General features: G+C 42.0%; 2 protein-coding genes across 5 annotated transcripts in view; one reads left to right on the top strand and one right to left on the bottom strand.

The window, feature by feature from the left end:
• The window catches only part of LOC123458802, a 28,404-nt gene extending 11,094 nt beyond the window's left edge, over positions 1 to 17,310 (bottom strand). The window contains exons 1-2 of the mRNA XM_045144269.1: positions 17,073 to 17,310; positions 13,893 to 13,961 (exon numbers count right to left, since the gene is read on the bottom strand). Of these exons, the coding sequence (XP_045000204.1) occupies positions 13,893 to 13,961; positions 17,073 to 17,310 (307 nt within the window). The remainder of the gene's footprint in view (positions 1 to 13,892; positions 13,962 to 17,072) is intronic.
• The window catches only part of Esrrg (estrogen related receptor gamma), a 606,145-nt gene that overhangs the window by 10,469 nt on the left and 575,524 nt on the right, over positions 1 to 20,152 (top strand). Inside the window, exon 1 of one of the 4 annotated variants that reach the window (XM_045139528.1) lies at positions 2,286 to 2,561. The exons of 2 other annotated variants lie outside the window; for them this stretch is intronic. The gene's annotated coding sequence lies outside the window, so the exon portion shown is untranslated. Of the gene's footprint in view, positions 1 to 2,285; positions 2,566 to 20,152 lie in introns of those variants that run through there. One more of the 4 variants, XM_045139531.1, reaches the window with a different exon arrangement.

Below are 20,152 nucleotides of genomic sequence, written 5' to 3'. Positions count from 1 at the left end.
CATGCTCTTTCTCTCTGTGTGATCTGGCTCTGTCTCTTTCTCTCCCTGTCTCTCTGTCTCTCTCTCTCAAAATATAAATAAATAAAAGAATAAAAAATAAGGAAGCTTAATTAGAAGTCAATGTTAAGAACTTTGAGATAGCTATGATTATTTGGGAGGAACTGAGGACATGGTGGAAAAATGGAAGGCACAGGTAACCTCCAAGGCATAATTGATTCATGCATGATGCTTCCTATGAGATTGGTCAAAGTAATGTCAGCTAAGCTCAAATTCCTTTTCAATTTAGGGGAATTTATTGAACATGTAATATCTTTAACATCAGCTAAGTCTGTTAGTGAATCGAATGTACTATCAAGATATAGCTTCTGTGTTTAAAAGATTCATACTACCTTTAAGGACGTATAGCATATGCATATGGAATTGTTGAGATAACAGTAAAGAGGGCTGGGGGTATAGCTCCGTGGTAGATGACTTGGTTCCATCCAGAATATTTGATACAAAGCAAAATAAAAATAGCACCACATAAAATTGTGCCAACTTTGAATGCTGTGTGATCAATTCACACATATACTTTATTTGGGAGCATCGGGGAGCTTGAGTGACAATCACTTGCTTTATGTCCTCTTTAAGATGTGGCTTTTGCATTGACAGGTTGACCATAGCTTCATCCATCTCCAAGTTGTCGAAAAGGTCAAATGAGATGGAGGGGGTTTTCTTTGTTTGTTGGTTTTGTCACGCTGGAAATGGAAACTGTGGCCTCACATGTGCTAGGCAATTGCCCTAGCACTAAGCCACATCTTTAGCCCATTGGCAGAGCATTTGGAAGTGTTTCTATGCTTACTGTGGAGACTGCCTAGATTACAGGAAGGAAGGAGGGAAGGCCTAGTAGTTATAGACCTGCATTTGAGTGTAGATATCATGCTGGCATGAACTTCTAGCTCACCTGTGAGCAGAGCCTCAGCAAAGGTTGGTGAATTCATACATGCCAGGCTTTGTGGTCTGTCTTCAATGTATCCTCTAAGTCTTTACAGAAATTTTGTCTAGGAAGTTAGCTTGTCTCTGCCTCATAGGCAAGGAAATAGAGGCGTGGCGATTTTAAGCAATGTCTAATCCCTTGCCCGTGGAGTGGTTGAGCCAGTAGACAAAGGGAAATTAGGCCTCTAGTCCAGTCTCATTATGTGATATTTCAAATATGTTGAAATTATCATTATTGCTGAACAACAGTGTAGTCACTGTATGTGCAAAGTAAACATTTGAATAGTTGCCTGTTGCTCTGGTGGCTTCTGGGCCAGCTTTCAAACCCGAAGGACCACAGAGTCCAGAGCTTCCAGACATATTTCCCATGGCCTTTGTCAAACTGTGGTTCTGATTTCTGCTCCTTGAAATGTAGTGCACAGTAGTAAAAATGTATCCTGTTATAGACCTAATGTAGACTTGTCATAGGGGCAGAAGAGAAGGACTGGGTAGTAAGGAACTCATAGACAGTGAGATGGTCAGCTAATGACTTGGCAGAAGTTTGATGTAGCTATTATCCATCCCCCCCCACCTCAGCCCCTGTCATGGACACTCCCTCTGTCTCTTATTTTCACTTCCACTCATGGGGACAGCAGGATCTTGAGTTTCCCTTCATTTCCATGTTAAGGATGATGATAAACAGGGTGATTCCCCGGATGACTGGCAGGCTGTATGTTCTCCATCACTTGTCTGCTCTTGTTGTCCCCATAGTCTTGTGATGGTACAGTGAGATCTCTCATAGTGATGTGTTGCAGTCACTGCAGATTAATAATAAATAGTAATAAAATGGTCTTAACAACAGTCATTTCAAACTCTGGCCTCTGAAATGGCAGAATCTTCAATTTGGTGTGATAGGACCTAATCCTATATTGTTTTTGCCTCATTTTGCTTCTGAGGTACATCCCAGGACCCAGAGTCACAAAGGCTTGTGGGAGAAATCTCAGGAAGCAAGCTTTGAATGTATAGATTCACTTGTAAAGTTCTGTTAACAGGGTGCGTGAGGGTGGCAGAGACAGAAATAACATTTTAGCTAGTGTGGGGAATGCCTTACACTGTTGCCCGAGTCAAGCCGGTCCCTCGCATCAGCTTCGTGGGGTGCTGGGCTAACATAGGGAGATGAAGTCTGACAGCCCAACGGCAGGGAGACGGTTTCCACGCTGCTCCCTGGCCTGTGCTGAGTCGGCGGGGGTGAACTGTGTGAAGTTGTCAAAGGTTGCTCTGCTCTCCAGCACTTGGCACCGGCTCCACTGAAATGTGATGCCATTGGTTTTCAGTAAAGGCTCCTTTCTGCAGGGCTGCAAACAGATCAGCTGCGACGGCGGTGTGCAGACAGCCCAGGAGCAAACCAGCCCGCACACGGCAAGCAGCCTTTTGCACCCCGAGACTTTCCAAGATCTCCTCTCCACACAGGAAGTTTCCTTTGCTCTTGCCAGGTTTAGCGCCACCGTGCTCTGATCTGAGCTGGGCGCCCTGCTGCACACTAGAGAGGCTTCCTTAAGACATTTGTCCTTGAAACTGCACCAAACTCTTGGAAGAACCCAGACCGTGTAAGTACGTATGACTTAGGCAGGAGGAGACAGGGAAGGCTGCAGTCAACCATTATACAATACCCGGTGAGGAGTGCAGGAAGGGTTTTTCTGACGTTCTGTTACATTCATTTTCAATTCGTTCTGAGGAAACAAATCAATTCTAGCTCCTGATACAGTGACTTTGCAGTAGACGGGGTGGTAATACGTTACCTTTAACTATATGCTGTTCTCATTTAGCATGGAAATTTGACAAGTGGGACAATGATTGTGGGCATTAAACTATAAAACTTCTAAATTGTTATTAGGAATTAAAGCTGTTGCTCATGTCCATCTTGAGAAACAAGTTAGCTTTGGAGGAAATGCTTTTAAAGAATTGACTACATAAATTCATGGACAATGGAATGAGTGTGTACCATGCTTGTTCTCAATAAAACGCATTAGTTTGCAGTTTTGACTTACTCATGAGGAGTGTTCCACTGAGGTTTGATCTTAATTGAGTCCTGCTCAGTGCTGTCTGTGGTTTTCACTGGTTTGCATGTTGCTGTTTAAGTTTCTTTGCTAGGTTCTGGCTGAACCAATGTTTAAATTCTAAGAAACTGCAGGTAAAATAAATGCTTCAGAAATTTGGGGAGCTGGTGGACTTGTTTGTTGAGGGTGGTCAGATTACCTTGAAAACATTTTACAGGCACATGAGTGGCTGTCAGATATAGCCCACACTCTAGGTCAGGACTCAGCTCACCCACTTTTGTAACTCCAACCAGGAAAAGGCCATGGCTCCCTTTCTATCAATTTTTAATATGCAACAATACTTGTGTTTATAAGATTAATTTCTCTCAGATTAGCCTGATTGATAGCTGGATTGTGGTTTCTTAAGAGCTTGCTCCCTGAAACCCACAGGAGAACTGCATTCCACTTAACTAGTGAATGTAAAAACGGGTAACCATGGATTCATACTCCACTGACTGCCAGTGCCGTGGCTTGCTGTAAACAGTGCAAATGAGCTGGGAGAACAGAGGCAACCAGACATGAAATGATTTTAATAGAAATTACGGTAAAAGGTCATGTGATTTGGTATCGGCTTCTGTTCGGTTTTAAAGGGAAAGTCTTTCTTTTTTTACTCCCCTTCCCTTCCCTGTTTCTCACCAATCAGAGGTGGTATCTCTGTGAACTTGATAGGTCCCACCTGGGCTTTTATGGAGAAAGGTGGCCAGTGTGATTGTAGGCAAAGTGTGGTGACTTGTGGATTTTCACTGGTAAGTACCTTGACTTTAGAAAAAAACAAAATACGTGTGAGTATGTCAAGCCTTTCTTTAAGGAAGGTCATGGCAATTATGCATTAGAAGTTCTCAAGAGTGGGCATAACAGGGTCAGAGGTCATTTTGTTCCTTTCCTATTAAATGTGTGTCTGTCTTTTTGCCTTTTGCCTGGGTCTCTGGATTAATCTGTAACCCTGTTTGTTTGTTTGTTTTTCCTAAAAACTGTTACTTGCTATAGAAACAACTTTTGCAGTACGGTAATAAGTGCATGCAGTTATCAGCAGGGTTGGGAGGGGGGTGTTTGTGCTGCATCTGACCTCCTTCCATCCAGACCATTTCTGGTTCTGCAAAGGCCAGGTCTTATACTAATATTTACATTTTTCTAAAAGGGATGCTTTCTGTAGGTGATGATGACTGTATTCATAAATTTGCTTTCAAATAAGAAAATGAGCTAGGTGTACCCATGTTTGGTGTTAACTTCATGGTATGTTTGGTGAACTATTACCAGCTTTCTTTTTAAAAATAAATACAAGGAAGTCTAGTGGTTCAAGTTGTGGGGTTGAGGTACTTAGGTACACAGCTGTGTCTTTGTCTGGGGACCTAGTATGATACAATGTGCAAAAATGAGGGTGCTCACAGATGAGTCTTAAACCAGCAGGGGCACTTTAAGCAAGGGACCTGTCTAGGGATGTTTCATCTTAAAGAAAAACTGACATGAACTGGTTTTTAGGGGTACACTTCCCTTCACTAGCACATGACATAAAAAATTGCATCATCATAGAACCAAAGATAATGATGTGTCTATATTTCACCTACATTTGACAGGTATATTCGTTCACATAGTTGCATAATTGTGCACATGTAGATGTCACACTGAACTGTCAGATTTCAGGTCTTTTTTATTAATACCCTCAGTATGACAGAACTAACAAACACATGAAAAACCTTGGAGGTTGTAATTTAGGAACTCAGTAAGGCCCGGAAGCATCAACTATCAGCTCCTTCATATCTGTACTCAAGGTGTTTTCCTTTATTTTATTTTATTTTTGTTCATTCTTATTTATTTATTTGAGAGTGACAGAGAAAGTGAAAGAGGCAGAGAGAGAGAGAGAGAGAAAGAGAGAGAGTGGGCGCACCAGGGCTTCCAGCCACTGCAAACAAACTCCAGACACGTGCACCCCCTTATGCATCTGGCTGATGTGGGTCCTGGGGAACCAAGCCTCTAACCAGAGTCCTTAGGCTTCACAGGCAAGCGCTTAACCACTAAGCCATCTCTCCAGCCCTTAAGATGTTTTTCTAACAAAGTTTTTGTTTAGACCAATAAGTACTTTTAACTGGGAACTTATATTTATGTTTTTTTTTTAATTTATTTATTTGAGAGTGACAGACACAGAGAGAAAGACACATAGAGGGAAAGAGAGAGAATGGGCGCGCCAGGGCTTCCAGCCACTGCAAACGAACTCCAGACGCGTGCGCCCCCTTGTGCATCTGGCTAATGTGGGACCTGGGGAACCGAGCCTCGAACCGGGGTCCTTAGGCTTCACAGGCAAGCGCTTAACCGCTAAGCCATCTCTCCAGCCCTTATGTTGTTTTTAAAATCAATCTTTTTAAGATGTTGAAGGACCTCACTGCTGTTTATACTGATGGGGTCCTCAGAATGTCATGTTTCAGGATGGGGGGTTTATAGTTTGTTTTGTATTTTTGTCTTATTTCTGTTTATCAAAAAGAAATGATACTTTTCTCTCTCTCTCTTTCTCTCTCTCTCTCTCTCTCTCTCTCTCTCTCTCTGTGTGTGTGTGTGTGTGTATGTGTGTGTGTGTGTGTGTGTGTGTGTGTGTGTGTTGGGGGCCATTTTAAGCATACGTTGGGAACACCAAGTCAAAACGAGGTTGTGGGTAAATGATAATAATGATATGTTTTCAGTCTTCTTCACCTTGATTTTTTAGGCTGAAGGGCAGGACTGAAGTGTCAGTGACAGGGCGATTAGAAAGAAACACAGTTTTTAGAGACTTGCTGTAGCCCCAGATGGCTGAGGTTTTAGGCAAAGTGGCTTCACCTTTCTGACCTTCCACATCCTCATCGACACAGGGAGGAGATGAACGGGTTAGAGGACACGATGCCCCGAACGCCCTACGTACCACATATGGCATAGTAACTGCTCAGTAAACTGCTGGCGGCTCTCCTGTTTGTCTTGGTGGGAAAATGCACCGTCAGTCAGTGCCCTGCTGCGTGGTAGACAGGGCAGGACGCTGTTCTCACCACAGCCTGCTCCTGCCCTGGCGGCAGCTGCACGTGGCAGTCAAGCATCCTTTGGGAGATGGTGACTTAGTGTACAGTGAGTGTAGTGTCACGCTTCTATAAAATTCTGTTAAAAGGCGAAATCAACATCTTCCATATGCTTTATTCACACGCAAATTGTTAAGAAGATTAGATAATCATTTTTCCCCCTTTCCAATTTAGGATTTCTGATGCTGTGTATCTTTAGGCAGCATGACCATTTTGTATATGACCCTTTTACTAGAATTGAGGGTGGAAGGACATTTAAAGGTGTAAGTTATTTGTAATGATACTCACCCTAATCTGGTCACTTTGTCTTTTAACCTTTGTCCTTGTCCAAAAACTTATGGATGTTATTCCTTCAATCTTCCTTCTTTGTCCCTTCCATACTTTCCCCTTCCCTTCACTTTCTCCTTTCTTCATTCTACCCTCTCTCAGCTACATTGAATTTTCTTTTCCTTTATGAATTAGAGGGCTCAGAGAAGGAACAAGAGTGATGGGAGACCCCCAGTCTTTTGAAGCAAGCACTGACTTTATAAACGGAAACTTTAAGAGTAGTCAGAGAAATCTGTTTTTCTTTCTCCTGCTATTGAACTGGAGAGCTACATCTGACGTGACCTGCAGACCCCAGGGAAGCCTTGCTCAGTCACTGTTTGTTGCTTCATTGATTAAACAGCATGGGGAGAAGGGGCATCAAGCACAGAGGGCCCCTTAGTAGTGGAGCCTTTGAAACCCCACACTGCAGTGTGCAGTAGGATGGCTTCAGCATGACCTTCCAACAACTAATCTCCTTTAAGAACTGAATCAAAGCAGTTAAGGGATTTTGTCAGATGGATTTTGTCTACAGTTGGGTGTTTGGCAGTTGTGTGGAGAAGGCAATGCATTCTCCACAGGAATATGAATGTCTTTTTTCTCTTCCCAGAAAGGAATGAAGATGAGGTGCCAGCAGGATCCCTAGAGAGGGGCTCTTGTTTATCCAGGGCACTGTCCAGGCGGGGACAGCTGCGAGGTAGAGGCCTTTCTCACACTTCTTAGCCAGCCTTCTCCTCAGCAACTCTTCTCTGAAGGTCCCATCAGCAAGTGAGAAAAACCCTGTGATTAGAACAGAGGCTGATGAGAATCTGGAGTCTGTTTCTACAGAAGTGGTAGAGAGCAGAAAGCTAGTGGCAGATACTCTTCCTTTCCACCAACGAGCAAGTTGTTCAAGGTCATACCGCTAGTGAGTGTGAAGCCAGGGCTAGAAGGCTGGATTTTTGACTCGCAAACTAGAACTCTTATGAGAGTCTTGTCTTACAGTAAAATATACTATGAGAAAGAGAAAGAGAGATTTCATAGCATAGGAGAAAAAGTAATCCAGTTTAGCAAATGGATTAAAGGGATTATTCAAAGGAATCACACAGGTCTACTTCAATTTTTTTTTTTTTTTGTTTTTTGTTTTTTGTTTTTCGAGGTAGGGTCTCACTCTGGTCCAGGCTGACCTGGAATTAACTCTGTCATCTCAGGGTGGCCTCGAACTCACAGTGATCCTCCTACCTCTGCTTCCCGAGTGCTGGGATTAAAGGCGTGAGCCACCACGCCCGGCTCTACTTCAAATTTTGAAGCTGCACATTTCCATGTCTAATACTCTTAGAAAGATGGCTGCCCATTTTGGGATGTGGTTTCCTTTGTTGTGAACAAGTATCTAAAAATGTCTATAGTTTAGGGTTCCTTATAAGAAATATGAGGAATAAAGGTGATTCCAAGTGCTCAGTGCTTAGTCTCACACTCACCCTGATGTAATTATCAGCCAATGTTCCTCTCAGTTTTCTTTCTCTAATGGAGGAGTCATGCATGAGAGAATTTTAAGAGAAAAGTTGCAGGTCGCTATCTGAAAGCATGCAGCTCAGTGGTTTTCAGCATTTCTTTCTGCTGTAACATACATGGAAAACCTATGTGAGAATCAGCACATATGGAGCTGTCGTGGGCTGGTGGTTCAGGTAGTAAAGTGCCTGCCACACAAGCATGTGGCCATGAGTTAGCATCCGCAGCACCCACATGAAACCTGAGTGTGGGGGCAGTGCAGGAGGTAAAGAAAGGAGATTCCTGGCACTAAGTCAGTGAGCTTCGTGTCCAATGAGAGTCCATAATGCCTGACCCAAAGCCCATGGGGAATCCTAGCAACTTCACTGAGGAGAGGTCCCTGCAGAATGGGGCCAAAGAAGGAAAAGATGGTACCATCCCATGATGTATCCATACAAATATGTTCTTAATAATAATAAAAATGAAAAAAAAACTTAAGGTTAGGAATGACTGAAGAAGACACCTGGCATAGATCTCTAGCTTCTCCATGCATATGCACCTGAGTACACACATGTCCCTATGCCCATATTAACACACGCAGAGTAAGAATTTACACATGACTCTCAGAGAGTGATCAATAAATAGTGATGGGATGGCAGTGACATGCCCATACATCACAAGAACTCAAGACTGTAAGCAATTCCCAAGACGGACCCTGAATTGCATTGGTTTGTTTTCTATACAAGAGAAAGAACCAGAATTTTGGTGAAAGTAATAACTCTGTCAGAGCAGCTGCAATCATTTAAACATAAAGAAAGTAACCAGCAGACTTTAGTAAGTTACTGGTGGTAACTAGCCACTGGTATTTTAACATGCTAGCTGCTCTAGCAGATGCTGCCTTTCTCAGAGGAACATGGATTCAAAAGACTCTGTCCGTGGCAGCTGTCAGATGAGGCTCCATGTAAGTCTCTATGATGATGCCAGCAGCCAGTGGAACTACTCCCCGTTTTATTCTGACCTTTGCTTGGAATCATAGTGATGGCCACTTTGTAAGATTGGGCAAACACAGCAAATATATGTCACTTCCTAAGCAAAGTGCCTGACATGTGGAGGGGCTCAGTAAATATTAGTGATGACTAGAGATGAAATTGTTTGGTAGGGTAGTGTTTTGTCTTGAGATCCCTCTCCAAATTTGCCATCATTAATATAAGCCACATTGTCATTAATATACAAACTGACTTTTAGTTTTGATACAATAATAGCTGCTCTTTGCTGTACATTTAAATAGGCATCGTGCCATGTGTTTTATGTGGTATCTTAATTGATCCAATTCTCTCATTATTCTTATGAGATAGATATTTTTATCCCCATTTATAAAAGAGAAAATGGATCCTCCAAGAGGTGATGGAACTTGACCAAGCCCACAGAACCAATGAATGGCAGAGCCAGGTCTAGATTTTCATGATCTCTCCTGTATTTTCAAATTTGTAGGCATTTTTTCATAGAACAGCTAGATTTTCCTAATTGAAAGGTGGGAAGAAAGAGGATAAAGTGAGGAGGGAAGGGGAAAGAAACAGAAAGAGAGAGAGAGGGATCTCATTTCATATTGAAGCAATCCTGAAAGCTGAAGGACATGTGTGGTCTAAGATGATCATTCCATTTTACCCCATTTATTTGACATTATTAGTCCTAAGCAACATGATTTGAAATTTATGGCTGAGATAATTTTGTATTTAAAATCTGGTGTAATCATATATGGCATTCTGTGTTTGACACATAAGAGTTCATATAATGATCTAGACACAGAAAAATAGGCTGTAGAGGTAGAAGTACGGGGACAGTGATAAGAGAAAAATGATAGAACTATCTTTTCATGTGTGGACTTACACACTTCTTCATGTGTGGACATGGGAGGGTCCCTAAGTCCCATAATGCTTGCACAGCTGGAGGTGTCGATGTGGCTCACATGTGAAGACACTAGGACAGTTTTCCTTTAAAAAGATCTTTCACTCCTTTTATTTGACTGATTTTTAAAGTTTTTGATAATTTCACATGTGTATGAAAATGCATTTTGTTCCATCCACTTACTATTTCTCATCCAGAAGATACCATTCTGCAGCCCGAGTTATTATTTCTCCTGCTCTTACACTCTTCCCTTTCTTCAATGAGTTTCCATGAGCCTTGGAGGTTTAGGTACCATACTGAGGACTATGCATAAACTAGCCACTTATTCTTGGTAGATCCTTACTACTGAAGGCACCATATGCTTCAGTTACAGGAAGTGAGGAAACCAAGCTGGAACTGAGCAAGAAGCGTACTCCTTACTAGAAGGCTTTCTTCATGCTGGGAGGTGCTGTGCAAGCTACTGGGAGAAAAAAGACATTAACATTCCTACCCAGCTGTTGACTCTCTTTACTTTAAATAACTTCATGCAAACAAGATGTTTCCATTGGTGCAATAGTGGCAGAAGAGTTATGGGAGTAACATGTTACTCTCTAGTTGAATTTGAGGCCCACTCTTCATGAGGGAAATCATACCTGGTACTGTAAATCTAGCCAGAAGTCAATGGCTCTGGACCAAGGCCCTAGAGGGGAACCCAGTACTGTGGTTTTGCTTATTGAACAGCATGCACTGCCTTCTATCTAAATATCTATATAATAAATTCCCATGGATTGGTACTGCTGATAGCCTCAAACATGGAAGTTTCTTGGGCTGGAGAGATGGCTTAGCGGTTAGGCGCTTGCCTGTGAAGCCTAAGGACCCCGGTTCGAGGCTTGATTCCCCAGGACCCACGTTAGCAAGATGCACAAGGGGGCGCATGCATCTGGAAATCGTCTGCAGTGGCTGGAGGCCCTGGCACGCCCATTCTCTGTCTTTCTCTCTCTCTCTGCCTCTTTCTCTGTCTGTCACTCTCAAATAAGTAAATAAAAAAAATTAAAAAAAGTTTAAAAAAACATGGAAGTTTCTTTATGTGAAGGGTAGAAGTGATTAAAGAGATCTGCAGATGACAAAGTTATGTGATTGATTTTTAAACACTCCTGAACCAAAAAAAAAAAAAAAATGATGTTTTCTTCCTGGTTTTACAGTAAAGAAACTGAGCTATGTGGCTTTCCTAAATAATGTCTCTATGATCTGGGTAGCATTGATAGAGAAGCTGTCTTCTGGATAGTGACACCATCAGAGAAATATTGCTCTCCTTACTCTGGTGGTGTTTTGTAACAGGTGTTATTGTGGCATCAATGACTTATAAGAAGCCACATGTGCAGTAAGGGCCTTGCTGGGAGATAGAATTTGAAGGTAGACCTTGTATCCAGGTTGGCAAGGACCTGCATGTCTGAGATGACGTCAGGCCTCTAAGGAATGGTGGAGGATTAGGGCTTACAATCTTCTAAGATCTTCAGGTCCAGGGCTGGAGAGTACCCTGAGCTATCTTTATTTTGGTCTCCAGATGTTATAGTAATCTCTCTTGAGAGTCACCCACTGCTTTCCTGATGTGAGAGTATTTCTTTGCCTGTTGAGAAAATTGGCTTTCCTCCTAAGAGGTACCTCCTGCTTGGCATGCTTGTTTTGATGATATTAGCTTTGGTAAGTACAGAGGACCAAGACAAGACAAGATGTGCCAAACAGTTGTGTGATAAATGACATGTTGAGATGTAGTACCAGTTAGATTGGAGAGAACAAAATGGGAAATCTCCACAATTTCCAAGGTTAATGTAAAGGTTAGACCACTTCTGGTAAATCAGTTACACAGAGCTTTACTTGGGGAACAACTGGGAACTTACCTCTTAAAAAAATTAAGGTTTAAATGCCAGAGATGGAGAGGAGAGATAGAATAAAGGGAAAAATGATGACCTTACCTTCCTCTTTAAACAGTCATGGACTCATACAACCAGCACTGAGTAAAACTTCTAAATGTAACTGTGCTTACTGACTCAATAATTGTTTTCTTACTGCCTCCAGTGAAATAACATACAAAAGACTCCCTTCCCTTGCATTCCTCCCAATATAAATATTCCTCCTAATAGTACATGATATTTGTGCTATAAAAGTTTATGTACTCACAAATTATCATTTTCCTTTTACAGTGAAGTTAACTTAGCAAGATGAAGCAGCTTGTTTAGAATAATGCTTTTTTGTTTGTTTTGATAGAACAGTAGAAATTGGGTCTTCTGATATCTCAGTTTCTGTTGATTCCTCCACTTACAAACCCTATTCTTGGAAGAGGGCTGATACAAGGTGGGAATGGCAGCTGAGTATGAAGGAAGCTGGCAGAAGGGAAAACGAGCCAGGGAGATGTTAGAAGAAAAGACTAGAGAAGTAATTTTGTGTGTTGAGTGTGATACCCAAGGCTGCATCACAATATCAGAAAATCCCAGAAATGTATCGGACTCCAACTTTATTCTCAAGGGAAAGACGGAAGCAGGGGAGGGCAAGCAAAGAGGGTGGAGGCGGAGGTAGCTAAAAGGGATAGGAGGAGGAAGGAGGAGGAAAGAGGAGGACAGGTTTTACAGGCAGCAGCATTGCCTGGGAAGGCTAAGAAGATGGACATCTCCTCTCCCCACCTATCCCCAGTCTTCCCTCTCTTGAGGTCCCATAGTTGAGCAGAAGCATCATCTGTGCTGCCCACATAGACTTGAGGCCACTCTAAGCAAAAGAGAGGTGACCTGTACTTAAAAGCTTAGGTCCTGTATGTATCCAGTTTCACCCACTTTCCCATGAAGTAGAGTAACTCCTGTCACTGGTGTTACCTTAGAAAGAGAAGGGCCTGAGATCTGGTGAGTGAACATGATGAAACATTTCTTCATCTAAGCAATTAACACCCTTAAGGGAAAACAAAAACAAAACAAAACAAAACAAAACAACACTGGCCTAATTCTTAGCTAAAATTTGGGTGTCTTCTTTTTTGCTTTGAAACAAAACTTTATTAGTCATGTGGTTGTTTAAAAGGTGAAATTGATACTTATTCTTGTTCAGTTGAACCTTGTTCTTTGAATATTAGGTAAATATGATCCTAGTAGAGTCCTAGTATATTGGAATAGAATTCTTGATCTAGCTTAATGCTAAGACTATGATAAAGAAGTTACGACTTGTAATCATGACTGTGAAATCTTCAAGTTGATCTTACATACTCAGCATTTGTCTAATAGATTCCTGTAGAAGGTCCCACTCCAGCTCTCACAATGCCTCAAAACTACTGTGTGTTACTGGCAGACATAAAAACCTGGTGTCATGGATGTCAGCTCTTTGCCTTCAAGACATCTTCAAGACCGCTACCATGAAATAATTCAACATTCTGTTTAGAATGTCAAACTATTAGTTCTATGTACAACTAACATATTAAGCTAAAGAACACATGATTATAAGTAAAATAGGTGTGTGTTCATAATGTTTATTCATTAGAGATTTGCTGCATGTTTCTCTACATTGGATCACTTAGTAATTTAATTTTAGTAAAGTTTTACTTTAATATTTCTTGAATTTGGAGGAAAACATTTCCTACATTCATTTGCTATGTTGCACACACTGTACACAGCAAAGGTAATAGATAAAGGATCAATTCTTATGGATATCATAGTTCCAAGCTTTTAAGGCTGTGTTATAGAAACTTTGTAATTATTGTGGGTAATCTTGCAGAAAATTAAATGTTGAGTTTGCATATATGGAGAAGTTTGAACTATTTTGTTTGCCATAGCTTGTTAGTGCTAAGCACTTCACTGTCCCCGTCAGACACAGGGTTCCATTTTTTTTTCTGCTAGTAAATCCAATTTTATTTGTGGGTACAAGTGAAATGCATGGCATGGATACCATCTTAGGTTAAGATGTCCTAGTGAAAATTTATGTCTGCTTTTCACTTGTTTTCTCCAAAATAAATAAATGCCAGTAGTTTTGAGTTAGAGATAATTTTGTCCCTAAGGAGCATGTGATAATATCTGGGCACCTTTTGGGTTATGATGGTTGGATAGGAGGCATGGTTGACATCTGAAGAGTGGAGCCCATGGATGCTGTTTTGCGTCCAGTGCACCCTCCCAACACTCACACTCTCGAATTGTCCAGGCCGAAACATTCCTGGTCAAGATGGAGACACTGCATTCGAAACACTTGCCAACTATGAAAAGTAAGAGAGGAAGTAGGTAAGCTTACATTTCTTCAATTTTGTTAAGTAGCTGGCTCCCCGATTGCAATCCACACCCCATAGGATACAGAATCGAGGGGAAAATTACAAACAGGCTGCCCACTTGTCTTACAGATGTTTTTAAATAGAGCCCTATGAGGTGGCCTCACAGAACTGGGCACAACAGCTGCCATCATAGCTTCAGTGGCCAGGACTTAGGGCATTTGTTGGTGTGTCAGTTCATGGGAGCCTCCAAGCAGCTCTGCTGTGGAAGTATGATTGTTTATCCTTTGGTCCTGGAGCCTAAAGGAATGTAATGAGCTCCAGATAGAGAGCACAAGGAACAGTGACAAGGGAATGCTGGAAACTGGGAGGGTTTTTATTTTACCCCTGGTCACTCGAGCTTTTGTTCCATGGCACTATCGTTGTAGAAGGGCTGTTTTGGAAACAAAGATTCCTGTAATAAATTAGGTTTATATTTGCTTCTAGAGGGAAGGAGACAAAATTAAACAAGTTTGTGTGCCTTTCTGCCTGCCAGTTCCGTACCTGCTCCCATGCCTGCCTGTGCTTTCCTCTCCTGTGGAATTCTTGACTGAACTGGTTTTTGGATTGTGTGTAAATGACACAGGGTAAGTCACCACTGTAGCCCAGCCTGGTCAACACAAGGAGGCCCTTCCCACCTCAGGCTGTGTCCTGCTTGTTCGCTGTCCTCTGAGTGTCATTCTGAGTTCATAGAGGGAAGATGAGGCTCTCCCCTTAAAATACCGTCACTGGGGTGAAATCAGCACACTTTATGTTTGAAAAAAATCAGATACAATTTCTTTAAACAAGTCTTAAGGGAGATTCTCTGAGAGCATAGTTAACAAGGGAATTTCTCTTGGAAATGCTGTGCTGGAAGTCATATTCCCAGTGGGGATTTCTGTGGGAAGTGGCAGGAGCTGGATTTGTTGCTGTCACCCTTCCCCAGGCTTGGGGCATAAGGAATTAGGTTTGTCATAGCTAGATATTTTACCTTGGATACATAGGTCTTCTGTATTAAACCTCAGCTGCCATCAAAACCCAGAAAGGACAACATCACAAATCACTAGAAATACATCAGCATTCTGAGAGGAAAAATTTACGGTGTACTAATGGGTATCTTAGGCGATTTATCTTTCTTGTAGCAGTTCAAACACCTCTGCCTTTTTCTTGACATAAAAGGGCTTCCCATTGGGGAGTTGTAGAGTCCCCAAGCCCCATACCTGAGACGTGGAAAGTGGCTTTCTAACCCTCCTTTTCTTAGCCTGCAGTGGGGCGGGATGTTAATTCCTCGCTGTCGCTCCTTTCTCCCCTGCACTTTTAAGTGTAGAATGGATATGGTCAGGCTTATAATGTCTATGCAGTCTGGAATGATTTGGATGGTAGATGGGGCTGACAGTGAAGTCGCAAAGCCCAGGGCAAGTGTTCCCCTTTGCTGTGGTTACAAGGATAACCATGACGTGTTTACTCATGCAGGCTTCTCTATGCCTCAGTGTTGCGCCCTACTTTCATTCTATATAATTTACTGTGTTCTCAAGTTCTAATATAACTTATAAGAGATATCATGCTTTAGGGAGAGTTTCTAATATCTTATATAGAACATCTTATCCCCTTAGCCTCTTGGCCTCATTAATGTGTATTGTGGTAGAATGTTCTGGAATGCAGGTAGAATCTCCTTTGAGATTTCTGCAAATGCCTGGTAGGAGACATGTTAGCTCTGGGCCTGGCTAAGCTACCTTTTAGCTTGTGACCTTGGATCAAATGATCTGAAATTGTTCAGCTTCAGTTTTCCGGGGTTATCAATGTGTTATAACACATCTGTATTTGAATATAAAATAATGCAAAGTATACACCACCCAGAATATTCCGAGGGGTTGTTGCTGGGGTCATATGCACAAGCTATTGGAGTCCTGAGAAACTCGACTCCACTCCTCCTCCTCTGCAAAACATTGTCTGAGAATTACACACTAGGAATTCCTGCTACCCTCAGTCAAATGGAGAAGAAGAAGAAAAAAAAAAATAGGCAAAATCCCCCACATCTCTTTCAGTGCTTTGATTAGACTCTGAAGGGTAGGATCCAGTAACTTTTCGTTTTGGAAACTCTTCCAAGAAGTTAAGCTTTTCCAGCACTCTCGAGTCTGAGGGCCACAGGCATAACCAGACCCTTTTCTCTCCTGTGACATTCTTCTTCTGTAGAGCAGAGTTCAGAGAGTCCTCACTCCTTTCCTGGAAGGTTCTTGTTCCCTCACAGGAGTCTGTGTATGAGCCCATGTGCTTGCTGTCCCAGCTCATAAACTGTGCTTTTTATGGTGGGCCCCACGTGGTTGGGTAACCTAAATGATGTGATAATGAGGATGGACGAAAGGTCACAGGATTGTTAACATGTGTGAGGAGATTGTAGGCTTAGCCTATCAGGTGAGGGAAAGTGCACCAACTGTACCCACACTTCAAAGCATGGAGCTGGTTTGCTGCACTAACGTAATTATCTGTGCTATTGATATCTTTGAAGAACATATCTATACCCAAGATATGGTTACTTCACAGGAGGAGATAGCAGGAGGTGACTCGTTTGGCTGCCAACTTCCTAAAATGCTTTTTAGAGTCAGCTGGGTTGCTTAGTCTTCTCTTGGATTAAATATAAAAATAACTATGTAAGGCATATCAGCCCTCTTTTCCCTGTCTGCTGAAACTGCAATCTCCTGTGCTTTTTCTAGAGCCCATTAAAGAGGGAAGAGGAGAGGAGGGGTAACAATATCCCAAACCCCCAAACCCCAGATCAGATATTCTTTCTTCCAGAACCCATTCTGTCGTTGGCTCTGCACAGAGGTAAAAAGAAAAAGTGTTGGTGGCATAGGGACTCACTGTAGCCCCTCTTGGGGTCAGGGTTGGTGAAGTGTGGTGAACTCTGTCCTTTCACTGTCCTTCTCTTTCTGTGGCCAGAAGAGATTGATTGACATTGCCACCAGAAACCTGCAAGCGAGAGAAATACAACCCAAACCAGGTGATGTTTTCATTTCTAAGCCATAAAAGTGTTTGATGTTAAGAAACACTTGAAACTGTACACTGAAGGGAGGGGTTTGTCTCTACCTGGTCTTTGCTGATCCAAACCAGCCTTCTTCCTGTTTACATAGAAACAGTGCTGGTTGCTGGTTGCCGGAGCTCTTGAGAGCTGACTTTTGCTCCCAGGCTTGGCCTTACCCACCTGCCTGCTCTGAGGAGCGGTTTGTGTCTGTGCCTCTGAGCTACTGGCAGCATTGCGAGCCTCGTACTCTGTAGACTTCTGTAATAGTAGGATGATCTGAGAGGCAGAGACAGGGTTACCCATGCTGCCTCACTGCACAGGAACTGAACACAGTGCCCTGCTTTATTTGACACCAACATACGTTTTACTGTGGAAAAGCTGGGGTGTTTAGTAGGCAGAGATTGTACGGGGGACTTTCATCTTTTCATCTTTCTCATTCTTGTAAAGTCTCTCCCAAAGTATACCACTGCCTCTCAAACATGGTCACTTTCCTGATCTAAATGCTGGGGAGGGAGTGCCAGAGCGTCATGCAAAACCAGCTGTGGCATCCTGCGTGACATTCTAAATATTAATACAAATAGAATTAATTCACACACCAGGGGTGTCTCGGGAATCCATTTTAAGTTGGCACTTAACTTCGGTTTGAGATTTCTCGGTGACTGCCCATGTTGAAAAATGTTTGCTAAACAAAGCAGTGCTGGGCCACCCTCCATCTATCTATAAATTCCCTCCAACTAGCTCATGAGCGAGCACTCAATCTTAAGCAGGAACATGGAAGCTAACGGCAGAGCTTTTGTCCTGGGCTGGCTGTAAGGATGTCCTCCTGAAATGTGACTCTTCACCCATTTTATTTTGGGAAATAGAAAAGATGATGTACACATCCTGAGTGGGCTACTTAATTTCATCATTTCTTAGTTTATTCCACAGTCCAGGTTTTAAAATACCTCTGATTCGCAGGCACGGTGAAGAGGAGCGGGCTCCTTGGCTCTCGAATTCAATTTAGCTTGTGCTATGTGTACACTAGACAAAGGTAAGACTGTCAGTGTCTGCTTCTCCCCTGGCCTTGTCCTTCTATTTCTGCACAGCAAATTTAATAAAAAAACTATCTTGAAGTAATAATTCCTACAAGCCCTGGACATTCCTTTGGGGAAGAGGACTGACCTTTTCCTGTTTTTAATAAAACCCCCGTGAATTTGGACCTGTGACTTTGAAGTCCAGCACAGCTCCCTTCCGAGTCCACCTTTAAGGGTGGGGTGAGCCCGCTACTCCTCTAACGTGGAAACACTATAGCAGTCTTGGGAGGTGGAGCTCTTGCGAGGTTTGTGTGCCTTGTGGACATTCTCCATATACATATTTACACGTACTTAGCTACCTTAATTTATGTTCCCTCCTCTGCGGGGTTTAGGTGGATGGCTTGTGACTTAGTATCCTACTCATTGCTAAGAGAACTGGGAAGCATTGATTTTACAAACGGGTAGAATTAGGCTGTTGTGACTGGCAGTATATTATATGCTAACTATGAATTGGCAGTTTTTAAAGTTTCATTTTTGTCTTTGTCTTGAGCATGGAGCATTTTACAAGCTATTGATTTCTGAAATCTCAGTGGGTGGATCATTTGAAGTGGGAGAACTAGAGACCTTCCGGGGTAACGAAAGAGCATGTGCATAAGCTCCTTTAAGATCATCAGAATCAAAAAGCCATCTGTGAATGTGCACATGGATATGATGAGTATCACCGCACGGTTCCTCTCATCATGCTTTCACTAATGCACCTGTAAACTTACTTTTCCCGTTTGGGTGCCAGGCACATAGACCCAAGCATCAGTTCCCTTGTGTCTGTCTATCTTCCTGTCTCGTGTTCAGCATCCTTTTGAATTTATAAATCAGAGTTCACTCTTTTCTTTTGAGTTCTAGAATATTCTCAAAGGTATGGAATCATTTAGTTGAGTGAAAGGGCATCTATCTCTGGATATACATAATTAGTAAACACATGACACTGAGAAATTTCAATTAAGTCCTCATATACAAGGTTAGCGTGACCTAACCCATGAACCTAGTACCAACCAGCCTGTCGGTCTTCACTTGCCAATGACGGGCTTATGGCTTGAGTTCACCTTGCGCCATCTTTCCTCTGTTCTCTTGGTTTGATTCTGTCAATATGAAGATCAAGTCCATAGAGAAGACTTCAGGGAAATAAGGGAATCACTGGACTCATAAATTTCTTTGTGAATCAACAGTGCCTTTGCAATTCAACCTAACTTTACAAAGACAATATCCAGCTTCACAGCATGATGTCACTTGTGTGACACTTGTATGCACCTCAGCCATGAGCTCTACTCTGCTTCCTTGGCTGGAGATTGGGCACCAGCAAGAAACTTCCAAACGTTTTAGATAAATATTTTTCTTGTAAATAAAACACAAATAAAGAAAGGCACATTAACAGAATGCATGGTCTGGTGTGCTTCATGCATGTATAAGTAATGTAAAAATATGTACATAAATGTATATATTATGTGTCTATTATATACCAGTTGGGATAAGAAATAGAATTTTGGTACCCTCAAAACTTCATGTGCCTCAGCTACAGCTTGTTATGCCTTTTATAACTAGTCATCATCCCACAGTATGAATCACTTCCTTATAGTGAAATATGTATGCATATGTAGCAACTGTATGCACACATATAAAATATGTGCACACATATCACATAGGCATACATATACAGGCTGATCAAGAGATTGAATCATGCATGTTTGAATATGTGTATGTATATATATATATATATGCCTATGTGATATGTATGCATATACTTTATAATTGTGCATGCATATATAAATATAAATATAAATTATCATACAAAGAGAGACAGAGATAGAGACAAAGAGATAGGACCTTAATGTACTCTAGGTTGGCCATGAACTTGGAAGCTTCCTCTGCCTCCTCCCCAGGCAGAGAAGGATAAATTTATTCACTTTCAGCTGTCACCGTTAAGGTTTCAGTAATCATTCTGATTGTCTGAAATATGTTCATAGTGGTGATCTAGGCTCTTGCCAAAATCTGTAACCATTTGATCCCTTTGCATTTGAAAGTCAGTTTTGCTGGGTATAAAACCATTTTAATTCCTTTGATGTATTGAATAAGATACT

Source organism: Jaculus jaculus, chromosome 1, assembly GCF_020740685.1.
Source record: "Jaculus jaculus isolate mJacJac1 chromosome 1, mJacJac1.mat.Y.cur, whole genome shotgun sequence".
NCBI classification, from domain to species: Eukaryota; Metazoa; Chordata; class Mammalia; order Rodentia; family Dipodidae; genus Jaculus; species Jaculus jaculus.
This window is presented reverse-complemented; position numbering and strand designations above follow the sequence as displayed.